The sequence below is a fragment of the Salmo salar genome, chromosome ssa10 (assembly GCF_905237065.1).
Source record: "Salmo salar chromosome ssa10, Ssal_v3.1, whole genome shotgun sequence".
Lineage (NCBI taxonomy): Eukaryota > Metazoa > Chordata > Actinopteri > Salmoniformes > Salmonidae > Salmo > Salmo salar.
In genome coordinates this window covers 20,614,031-20,626,123 of record NC_059451.1, presented here as the reverse complement: position 1 = coordinate 20,626,123, position 12,093 = coordinate 20,614,031, and the positions used below count along the sequence as shown (strand labels likewise).

The 12,093-nt window shown below is 42.6% G+C and overlaps 1 protein-coding gene across 1 annotated transcript; it reads left to right on the top strand.

The window, feature by feature from the left end:
- The first annotated feature begins 3,417 nt into the window (after window positions 1–3,417).
- On the top strand, window positions 3,418–8,226 carry si:ch211-212d10.2 (Rieske domain-containing protein). Its single transcript, XM_014216303.2, has 3 exons — window positions 3,418–3,772; window positions 4,266–4,381; window positions 6,012–8,226. The coding sequence occupies exons 1-3, from the start codon at window positions 3,589–3,591 to the stop codon at window positions 6,108–6,110; spliced, it is 399 nt and encodes a 132-aa protein (XP_014071778.1). The 5' UTR covers window positions 3,418–3,588; the 3' UTR covers window positions 6,111–8,226.
- Window positions 8,227–12,093: the final 3,867 nt, after the last annotated feature.

Here is a 12,093-nt window from a genome sequence, read left to right as displayed (position 1 = left end):
ATGCTGGCGGTGCTTTCACTCTAGTGGTAGCATGAGACGGAGTCTACAACCCACACAAGTGGCTCAGGTAGTGCAGCTCATCCAGGATGGCACATCAATGCGAGCTGTGGCAAGAAGGTTTACTGTGTCTGTCAGCGTAGTGTCCAGAGCATGGAGGCGCTACCAGGAGACAGGTCAGTACATCAGGAGACGTGGAGGAGGCCGTAGGAGGGCAACAACCCAGCAGCAGGACCGCTACCTCCACCTTTGTGCAAGGAGGAGCAGGAGAAGCACTGCCAGAGCCCTGCAAAATGACCTCCAGCAGGCCACAAATGTGCATGTGTCTGCTCAAACGGTCAGAAACAGACTCCATGAGGGTGGTATGAGGGCCCGACGTCCACAGGTGGGGGTTGTGCTTACAGCCCAACACCGTGCAGGACGTTTGGCATTTGCCAGAGAACACCAAGATTGGCAAATTCGCCACTGGCGCCCTGTGCTCTTCACAGATGAAAGCAGGTTCACGCTGAGCACGTGACAGACGTGACAGAGTCTGGAGACGCCGTGGAGAATGTTCTGCTGCCTGCAACATCCTCCAGCATGACCGGTTTGGTGGTGGGTCAGTCATGGTGTGGGGTGGCATTTCTTTGGGGGGCCGCACAGCCCTCCATGTGCTCGCCAGATGTAGCCTGACTGCCATTAGGTACCGAGATGAGATCCTCAGACCCCTTGTGAGACCATATGCTGGTGCGGTTGGCCCTGGGTTCCTCCTAATGCAAGACAATGCTAGACCGCATGTGGCTGGAGTGTATCAGCAGTTCCTGCAAGAGGAAGGCATTGATGCTATGGACTGGCCCGCCCGTTCCCCAGACATGAATACAATTGAGCACATATTGGACATCATGTCTCGCTCCATCCACCAACGCCACGTTGCACCACAGACTGTCCAGGAGTTGGCGGATGCTTTAGTCCAGGTCTGGGAGGGGATCCCTCAGGAGACCATCCGCCACCTCATTAGGAGCATGACCAGGCGTTGTAGGGAGGTCATACCGGCACGTGGAGGCCACACACACTACTGAGCCTCATTTTGACTTGTTTTAAGGACATTACATCAAAGTTGGATCAGCCTGTAGTGTGGTTTTCCACTTTAATTTTGAGTGTGACTCCAAATCCAGACCTCCATGGGTTGATAAATTGGATTTCCATGGATTCTTTTTGTGTGATTTTTGTTGTCAGCACATTCAACTATGTAAAGAAAAAAGTATTTAATAAGATTATTTATTTCATTCAGATCTAGGATGTGTTGTGTAAGTGTTCCCTTTATTTTTTTGAGCAGTATATATAAATATTAGGACAAGCAATGTCAGAATGGCATTGACTAGAATACAGTACATACATATGAAATTAGTAAAACAGTATAAACATTATTAAAGTGACCAGTGATTCCATCTCTATGTACATAGGGCAGCAGCCTTTAAGGTGCAGGGTTGAGTAACCGGGAGGTAGCCGGCTAGTGACAGTGACTAAGTTCAGGGCAAGGTACTGGGTGGACGCCGGCTAATGATGACTATTTAACAGTCTGATGGCCTTGAGATAGAAGCTGTTTTTCAGTCTCTCGGTCACAGCTTTGATACACCTGTAAAGACTTTGCCTTCTGGATGATTGCCGGGTGAACAGGCTGTGGCTCAGGTGGTTGATGTCCTTGATGATCTTTTTGGCCTTCCTGTGACATCGGGGGCTGTAGGTGTCCTGGAGGGCAGGCAGTGTACCCCTGGTGGGGGCAGAACGCAACACCTTATGGAGAGCCCTGCGGTTGCGGGCGGTGCAGTTGCTGTACCAGGCAGTGATACAGCCCGACAGGATGTTCTCAATTGGGCATCTGTAAAAGTTTGTGAGGGGCCAAACCAAATTTCTTCAGCCTCCACCCACACTGTCTGTGTGGGTGGACCATTTAAGATTGTCAGTGATGTGTACGTCGGTGAACTTGAAGCTTTTCACCTTCTCCACTGTGGTCCCATCGTTGTGGATGGGGGCATGTTCCCTCTACTGTCTCCTGAAGTCCACGATCAGCTCCTTCGTTTTGTTGACGTTGAGGGAGAGGTTATTTTCCTGGCACCACTCCAGTAGGTGGTCTCGTCATTGTTGATAATCAGGCATACTACTGTTGTGTCGTCTGCTTGGTAATCGTCTGCAAACTAGATGATTGAGTTGGAGGCGTGTGTGGCCACGCTGTTATGGGTGAATAGGGAGTACAGGAGAGGGCTGAGCACACACCCTTGTGGGGTTCTTCTGTTGAGGATCAGCGTAGTGGAGGTGTTGTTTCTACTTTCACCACCTGGGGGGCGGCCCGTCAGGAAGTCCAGTTGTCATACCCTGATCTGTTTCACTTGTCTTTGTGATTGTCTCCACCCCCCTCCAGGTGTCGCCCATCTTCCCCATTATCCCCTGTGTATTTATACCTGTGTTCTCTGTTTGTCTGTTGCCAGTTCTTTTGTTTCATCAATCCTACCAGCGTTTTTCCCTCTGCTCCTGTCTCTTGATTGTTCCTGTTTCCTAGTTTTCCCGGTGTTGACCATTCTGCCTCCCCTGAGCCTGCCTGCCGTCCTGTACCTTTGCCCCACCTTTCTGGATTACTGACCTTTGCCTGCCCTGACCCTGAGCCTGCCTGCCCTGGACATACCTTTTGCCTGCCCCTGTTTGATTAATAAACTGTTGTTACTTCGACGTTGTCTGCATCTGGGTTTTACCTGAAACATTATACCATGAGCTTGCAGCTTCTACACATTTTGTCATGAGGTTATGAGAAAATGTTGCAGTTTTAAAGCTAATTTCCTGCAATTCTACACTTTTAGCCATGGGTCAGAGATAAAAATGTGCTGTTTTATAGCTCACATCATGCTAAGTTCCTGCTATTCTACACATTTACCATGAGGCTGAAAGAGAATTTTGGCGTTTTAAAGCAAATGTCCTGCAATTCTACATATTTTGCTATCATATGCTATATGGGGTGCCCTGACCCCCAGAAGCCCCCCAAAATAAAATATTGAAATAATCTTTGGTTGGGGAACCCCTGGAGGTGGGGCCCCAGGGCACATGCCCTGTGTGCCTGTTCGTTGTCTTGCCCTGATTTAGAATGTATGATATTCCCACATTTTAAGAGCCAGTGTTATTGCGTTTGTAATTAGAGTTAAATTTAGGCTAATGTGCTAGAGGGAAATAAAAACAACTGTAGCACCTGTTCCATATTGTTTTGCACAAAACATATGGTAACCTATGGCAGTCTGATTAAAATCTAACGCCTTTTTTTTTTAAATGTAGTAGCCTTACTGAACAGGTGTGCAAAAAATAAATGACCTGAGATTCAGTTGACCCTATTAAAAATAATCTGTCATCTCTGGCCAATCGCTTGACCTACGTCTTGAAATCATTGGCTGTTCTAATGTTCTGATGAACGCGGATGACATGACAAGACTACCGGATCCCGATGCCAGTTAGTTTTATGTTATTGAATATTCTCACATAAAACAATCAATTCTAAAATGCGTAGTCAGTAGGCGGTAAAGGGACTTTACAACGAGTAGCGCAAATAACGGATATTCCCAATTTGTTTAAATGGCGTCTGGGAATGAAGAGGAAAGTGCGGGTAGCGTTTCATGGAGGCTAATAGGCCCAGTCTCTGAGCTTTCCAAGAAGCAGTGCCGTTTGATGCACTCCTCCCTCGGCTACGGTTCCGATGTTTGCCTGTTCTACGTGAAAGGGGAATTCTTCGCCATGGATGCTCGCTGCGCTCACTCCGGTAACCACATATGCCTCACTTTACATTCCACTCGCTATATCTCAGGGCTATAGGCTAGACACAATGCGCTGGAATTCTATAGAAATCACTAGCCATATGCATATCATACTTTTTTGAAGCTATGAATAACAAAAACACTAAAACTGTTTTCGTAGGAAATAGATTAAAACTGGTACATTCATTTTGAGTATAAAATGGTAAGATACTGAAAGAGTCGAAAAATGCATGGAAGGCAAGTGCTCATTCATAAGCATCATTTATGTTATGAAATGAGTTAAAGTAGAGTATCAAAAGGCCAGACAAAACAAATAATCTGCATGTAGATGTTACAGTGTATTGCATTTCAACTCGCCTTTTTTCCAGTAATGTCAACATTTCTGGAGTTAAACTCTCTTTGATGAAATTGCTCTTCTACGTAATGAAGTATGACATCAGATCACTTGAATCGATTTCCAGAGGAACTGTTGTTCATGTGGTGTGCTGTTTTTGACAGGTGGTCCGCTGTGTGATGGAGACATTGAGGATGCAGATGGTATCCTGCAGGTCTTCTGCCCCTGGCATGACTATGACTTTAACCTCAGGACAGGACAATCAGGGACTGGTTTACAGGTGAGTCTACCAACTAATGTAGACCAACCAATAAACCAACCTACACTTCTACAAACCCAGAATGCTATTAAACTAAAAATGAAACAAACTTCACCGCAGTTGCAATGAACACTTCTCTAAGCCTTGACCAAGATCTGCAGCCTATGTGCTTAGCCTATTATATGGCACACGATCCATGACAACAATAGTCTCCCTTCCCTCCCTCACCTTTCCTCCTTGAAATTCAGTTGGCATGAATGGATAGGAGAAAGTGGTGACGGAGAGCTTTTCACGGTCACTATCCTGGTCAATAATTCAAGGAGGGAGGGAAAGTTCTGCGTTTCCTATAATGTTCCAAAAGGGACGTCACTTTTTCAATCAATTTCTCACCACCCCTTCATGTCAATTACCGTAATTTCTGGACTATTAAGCGCACCTCTACTATTAAGCGCACCTATAAGCCGCATCCACTGAATTTAAAAAGAAATATTATTTTTAACATAAATAAGCCGCACATGTCTATAAGCCGCAGGTGCCTACCGGTACATTGAAACAAATTAACTTTACACAGGCTTTAACGGAACACGGCTTGTAACAAAAATAAATAGGCTTTAACGAAACACGGCTTGTAACAAAAATAAATAGACTTTAACGAAACACGGCTTGGAACAAAAAATAAAAAATTAGCAGTAAGCTTTAGTTGTCTTTTTGCACTGAGTCAATTCCTCACGCTGCTGTTTCCAACGTCTTATCGTCGACTCATTAAGACCAAGCTCCCGTGCAGCAGCTCTATTTCCTTTTCCAACAGCCAGATCAATCACCTTCAACTTGAAAGCTGCATCATATGCATTTCTCTGTGTCTTTGCCATGATGAGGGTGACAAAATGACTACCGTAATCAGAATGATGGGAAGTTTGAGAGCGCTCGATTTAATCTAAACAGTAAACAAAGAAGTTGTTTGACCTTAACCCGTTCGGCAATTTCATTGGTCTAATGAAAGCTTCATGCCGCCAAAAAACTGAGCACGTCACAGAATGTGTTTTTTTGGAGCAAAAAAAAATTGAAAGCGGGAAAAATCCATATATTAGCCGCGTCATTGTTTAAGCCGTGAGGTTCAAAGCCTGGGAAAAAAGTTGCGGCTTATAGTCCGTAATTTACGGTAATTGCTGGAAATACAAGCAATTTGTTTCTCTTTATAATTCCATGCAGGAGCAAAAACAAGGATCAAATTGCCTGTGAATGTTATAAATTAATTTCTTACAATTACAATGGGGGTAATGATCCAATGTCCAAAGTTAACATAGCTGTCAGACGAGGTGTTTGGGTGTTTCTTGGATGTTGGAACCACTCACAGTGGTGGTCTGACTGCATGTCTGTTGCCTTTTTAAACCGCCAATAGCTCTGTGTTGGTATGTTCTTGTGTTGACTTGCTCAACATTTCAAAATGTGTATTCCTAATCAGTGCAATGTGTGGAAAAACAAAATTGGCCCAGGCTACACTAACAAGTGTGACAGAAATATTGAGTGTTGTGATACGTTCTGCCCTGAGTGTGCTCTCTGCTCATGGTAAAGCTCACAGTCAAGGTGTTGTGTTTGTTTTCAATTTTTCCAGCTGTGACATATCCTTGTTTTATGTGTTTATCTGTTTTAGCAACAAGTTTACAAAGTCAAATTGGAGGATGGCAGTGTGTATGTGAAGCACGCAAGCCCTCTCTCATTACAGACCTTCCCATTGGTCAAGAAGAGCTGAACTGCTGCCTAAAACCTGTTGCAAGCCTAGGCAATCCATATGGAATGGCCTGTAGCGATCCTGGCAATTCTTTAAGATTTATTCTACAAACCCAAGCCATCTGAGGCATTCCTTGCCTTATATGATCATCACAGACCTTTTTCCACTCGGTTCTGGCAATGTTGTACTCTGGGTCATTATCAAGAGGATGGTCTGAAGGGAAGAGATATGACATCATCTTTTTGTTTGAGGTTTTTGGTGTCGGAGACACTGGGACATCAGCCATCCGCTGGCAGTGAAATAGAGAAGAGGTTGAAGGGCCACTGCTGATCTTGATAACCGATCAGACATTCAACAGACATTATGTATTAGCCACTGTTCAACTTAAGTACATTTTCATTCTTCCCTCCCTCAATATATCACAAATCCTCACAGTAACTGGCTCTTACGGAATCTGTGGAGGTTTACAAATATTGTATGTTCTAAATGATATGTCCAATATGTACATCTGACTGGCGCTTTAAGGACTACTGGGAATATAGATACTTTTAGTAGAGAAGTGTAAACAGCCCATCTTCATTCCCTGTGGCTCAGTTGGTAGAGCATGGTGTTTGCAACGCCAGCATGGTGTGTGCAACGCCAGGGTTGTGGGTTCGATTCCCACGGGGGGCCAGTACAAAAAAATATATGAAATGTATGCTTTCACTACTGTAAGTCGCTCTGGATAAGAGCGTCTGCTAAATGACTAAAATGTAAATGTAAAATGCATTACTGTAAGGTGGAAGAGTATAATTACTGGAACTGATGTGAGGTAATTGAGGTTCAAAACATGGTCCCAAATTTGAAATGCCCTTATATGCAAAGCTTTACATTATTTTACCTCAACCGTTTAACTGCGAACATAACACTGCCCAGTATCTGACCTCACATACATTCTGTCAATGCATTTGGTTCACCTCAGGTGAAGGATAATAGAAGCTATTAATAGCTACTGTAACGTTACATCTACAGTAAAACATCTATTCATTTTGCTGAGTGGTGAGGTTTTGAATGGAATGAAGTGATCCCTGCAGTAGCCCAGAGAGAGAATAGAAACCACAGCTCAGCTATATGACCCCCACCTAAACTGGTGACTGCCATTTGTAGTACCTAGCTGAGATCCAAGGGAACACACATGAAGGGTCCTGTAATTATTACTGGTTATGGTCCAGTAATAAGTATTTATTAAAGCCCTGTCAGCATTTCCCCTTTGGCCGATGCACAGACGTGTTCTTCCCTACTGACGCAATGGCAAAGGGAAGACTGGTCAACAGGCTTCAGAGCAGGCTCAGGACTGAATTGCACTATTCAGTCAAGAGAAATGTGTTATTGTAGCTACTTGTGTTTTTTTTTTATGCCTCCTCTTCGCCTACACTGGCAACAACATTCACTACATCTTCTATCCACTACATGTTCTCACTCTGACATTACAGAGATTGCCAAAAAGGTGTCAGTAAAAGTGTGGCTTGCCATTCCAGTTTTCCCACCTCATAGCCTCCCCTGTTGTGCGACTTTGTACAATAGTATTTCCATTGGCGTCGAGTGCTGTGTGGATAGGACCTGTGCCTCGTGTTTAATTATTCATCACCAGAGGGGTAATATTCACTGACAATTGAGATGCAGCCATTGTGTGTTTTGGTAGAACAATCACTGGGTCTGGCGTGCACAGTCCAAGAATGGTTTTCACATTTTGTGGATCCAGACGTTTCCGAATAATCTGTTTATTGTGTTGGATTCACAAGTTGTCCTTAGACATTAGAGGACCCATCGTTGATGTCAGAACTTTGCAATGTAGGCTATTACATAATGTTTGTCTCTCATATGCAAAGCTCTATATTTCGTTTTTTTTGCTACTGTTTCAAATGTATATGCCTGTCATTAAGCTGCTTATATGGTTTTTCATACCATTTTATATTAATTGTTATGACTGTCTTGTTATTGATGTGGATGTTATGAATTATGCAAACTAAGTTATGCCTTCATTTTGTGTTTTATTTCAATTTAATCTCACGGTACGTCACGTCTTAGTACTACAGTAAAATGGAATATGTCCTTTTGCTGATTACTTTTTTCAAAATAAAATATGTTTCCAGCTCGATCATTAATACATATCAAATCAGGACATCATATCACCAGAAAAGTCTACATTAAAGGTTTATTTACAATTCCTCATACATTTAGTAAATGTCATACAATACACAATTTACACATAAAAACCATATGAAAAACAAATGGGCAACGCCATGCAATACATGTTACATAATGATTTACAGAGAATTCTCAGGAATTGATTTATATAATGCGTTTATGGGGGCCCAAGACTTCTCCCAGAGCACAGTGGCAACTATACAAGTCTCTCTTTATAGGCTAGGCAATGGTGGAAATATCCATTGTTCGTTTCACCAGAGGATATTCCCAAATAAGTTAGTCTCCCTCAGAGCAGCCAGACAGTACAGGAGAGGACAGATGCATGCACTCATCATGCTGATGGCACAAGCACACTCGGAAAACAACGTGAGGCCAAGGCAGGGCTGTATAGTGTCAGTCAGTCTACAAGTCTAGTATTCGACAGGATGAGTAGTAATACGAGACTGCTGATTTACAATGGAGAAGTGGTGAAAACCGGGAGAAAATGTGAATTGTTATTTAATCACTTATGTGAATTGTGAAGCATGGGCCTGTCTTGGAATTGTTAGAACCTGAAACAGTGTCTGGAGTCATAGGGGATCATGTCGTTTGGCTATTACTTCTTTATTAAAAAAAAAAGAAATATTCCACAAATTGTCAAGTTTCTAAATTTGAATGGGAAAACTTTATTTCTCCTTGTTATGAGTTAGGAAACTCCCAACATTATTTTCAACTCATTAAACAAAGTCATCCAGCTCTTACATATCTACATTGAAATCCTCTGAAAGACAAAGAGACTGTTTGGATATTCTTTACTATTTTTCTCACTTGATGTGTTACGTAACATTGGCAGTTAGACTTACTCTGTATCTCAACCTCCCCCCCGTAGCCTCTCTATGAAACATCTACCATTCAACTTGACAGTGCACTTTGCCTTTAAATGGTCTACTTCCATATGAGACCGCTTCAAATAAGTGATTGACAGCAAGGTCGAAGAACACTTATTTTTTTCAGTTTCTTTCTCTCCAATCCTTCTCTCACAAATGACTCCTCTGGATATCTTTGGTATTACATGTCCTCCAGTTGTCCAATAGCTCTCACACCATTCTGTGGTGAATAGGAGTTGGGAGTTATCATCTCACATGATGACCCAGCTCGGCTGCAACAATCTGCTTAGCTGGACTGTCCATGCTAAGAGGGCTTAACAGGCCCATGATGGCAGAAGTCATTGATAATGACTAGTGGACCATAAACAATCATTTCCACATGTTGCTCTTCATAGGCAATTTCCAATATATTTGTATAATCTATTTGATCTCAAAGTACATGTGGCACATCTATTTAATTGTCCTATTTTTGGCTTATGTTTTGCTGACTGAAATGTAAGAGAACACCTTGATTTTTCAGCTAATTTAACAGTAGGGTAATTTTTAATGTTGAATGGACTCAACCTCTTGGGCCTAAATTATATCCAACAGCAGTCTGGAAATCAACTTGTTTGGCTTTTTATGAAAGACTTGGTCAAGCTCTTCAAAGTGCCCCCAAGAGTATTTGTCATTTATTTCCTAATTAACGACTGGGCTGATAATAACGTGCCAGACCTGTTTGCCGCTTCTGTAGTCCATAGACACTCATTTGGGTTTGGATTAGTTCAGCTCTAGGAGCTCTCCAACAGTCTGAAGGGACCCCAGCCACCCACTACATAGATAAACAAGTTTGGACCTATTATCAATGGGGAACTTTCCTCCAATTACGGGAATCCAATTAAATAGGCCTCCTTGAACATCTTGCCACTGTACTGCCAAAGCACTGGAGAGCCTCTAAAACTCATACTCAGTGAGGGGTAGAAAGATGTTATGCTCAGTATTGGTTCTACTGAGGGATTGTTTAAATAAAGATTCATTTTTCCAGAATGTATTTTCCCATTGGGAAACACATGGAATTGGTCCTGTAATAGTCTAAGGTGTATCTGCAACTTAACTCTAGTAATAAGTTGTTGTTTAGTTGCTATTGGAAAACAGTACAGTTGAGATTTATTTTTCCCTCTGGAAATATACTGTGTTCTCTGTAGCTGAAAATATGATTGTACAATTAATGCTAAAAGTTTATGAGTCATGCAGCAAGATATGAAAAAGTTATCATAGCAGATTGCAGAAATATACTTGACATTGACTATGTAAAACGATGACCTAACATTTGAATTATGGTTATTCACTGTAATGCAAAGGAATCCTCTACAAGCTCCCTTACAAATATCCGTATTATAAACTGGGAGGTTCGAGCCCTGATTGCTGATTGGCTGAAAGCCATGGTATATCAGACTGTATACCGCGGGTTTGTATTTTTACTGCTCTTATTACAGTACCTTGGTAACCAGTTTATAATAGCAATAAGGGACCTCAGGGGTTTGTGGTTTATTGCCAATATACCACGGCTAAGGGCTGTATTCAGGCACTCTGCGTTGCGTCGTGCTTAAGAACAGCCCAAGCCCTGGTAAATTGGCCATATACCACACCACCTCAGGCCTTATTGTTTAAGTACAGTGCATTCGAAAAGTATTCAGAACCCTTGACTTTTTCCACATTTTGTTATGTTACAACCTTATTCTAAAATTGATTAAATAGTTTTCCCCCCTCATCAATCTACACACAGTACCCCATAATGACAAAGCAAAAACAGTTTTTTAGTAATGTTGGCAAATGTATTACAAAAAAAACAGTAATCCCTGCCTAAGGTGCTTCAACAGACTTGAGTCATCTTGGGTATGACGCTACAAGCTTGGGGAGTTTCTCCCATTCTTCTCTGCAGATCCTCTCAAGCTCTGTCAGGTTGGATGGGGAGCGTAGCTGCATAGCTATTTTCAGGTCTCTCCAGAGATGTTCGATCGGGTTCAATTCCAGGCTCTGGCTGGGCCACTCAAGGACATTCTGAGACTTGTCCCAAAGCCAGTCCTGTGTTGTCTTGGATGTGTGCTTATGGTTGTTGTCCTGTTGGAAGGTGAACCTTCGCCCCAGTCTGAGGTCCTGAGTGCTCTGAAGCAGGTTTTCATCAAGGATCTCTCCGTACTTTGCTCCGTTCATCTGTCCCTTGTTCCTGACTGGTCTCCAAGTCCCTGCCGCTGAAAAACATCCCCACAGCATGATGCTGCCACCACCATGCTTCACCATAGGGATGGTGACAGGTTTCTTCCAGATGTGATGCTTGGCATTCAGGCCAAAGTGTTCAATCTTGGTTTCATCAGACCAGAGAATCTTGTTTCTCATGGTCTGAGAGTCCTTTAGGTGCCTTTTGGCAAACTCCAAGCGGGCTGTCATGTGCGTTTTACTGAGGAGTGGCTTCCTTCTGGCCACCCTACCATAAAAGCCTGATTGGTGGAGTGCTGCAGAGATGGTTGTCCTTCTGGAAGGTTCTCACATCTTCACAGAGGAACCATTTAAGATTGATGGAGGCCATGTTCTTGGGGACCTTCAATGCTGCATAACATTTTTGGTACCCTTTTTGCTTTGTCATTATGGGGTATTGTGTGTAGATTGATGAGGAAAAAATGTAATTTAATCAATTTTAGAATAAGGCTGTAACGTAACAAAATGTGGAAGAAGTCAAGAGGTCTGAAAACTTTCAGAATGTACTGTATACTGAAGGATTTATCCTATTTACCAGCAGTACCAAGTGCAGTATATTGGCTTGTCACATGGTGATTTGCAATGTCTCTCAAGTCAAAATGGAATATAGCTATTGCACTTCATGAGACAAAGACGGACACCCCCTCACCAAACAACAATACAGTCTCAGAATTAGTCTAGCTAATTCTCTGCTATGTATAAATAGGGTTTTCATG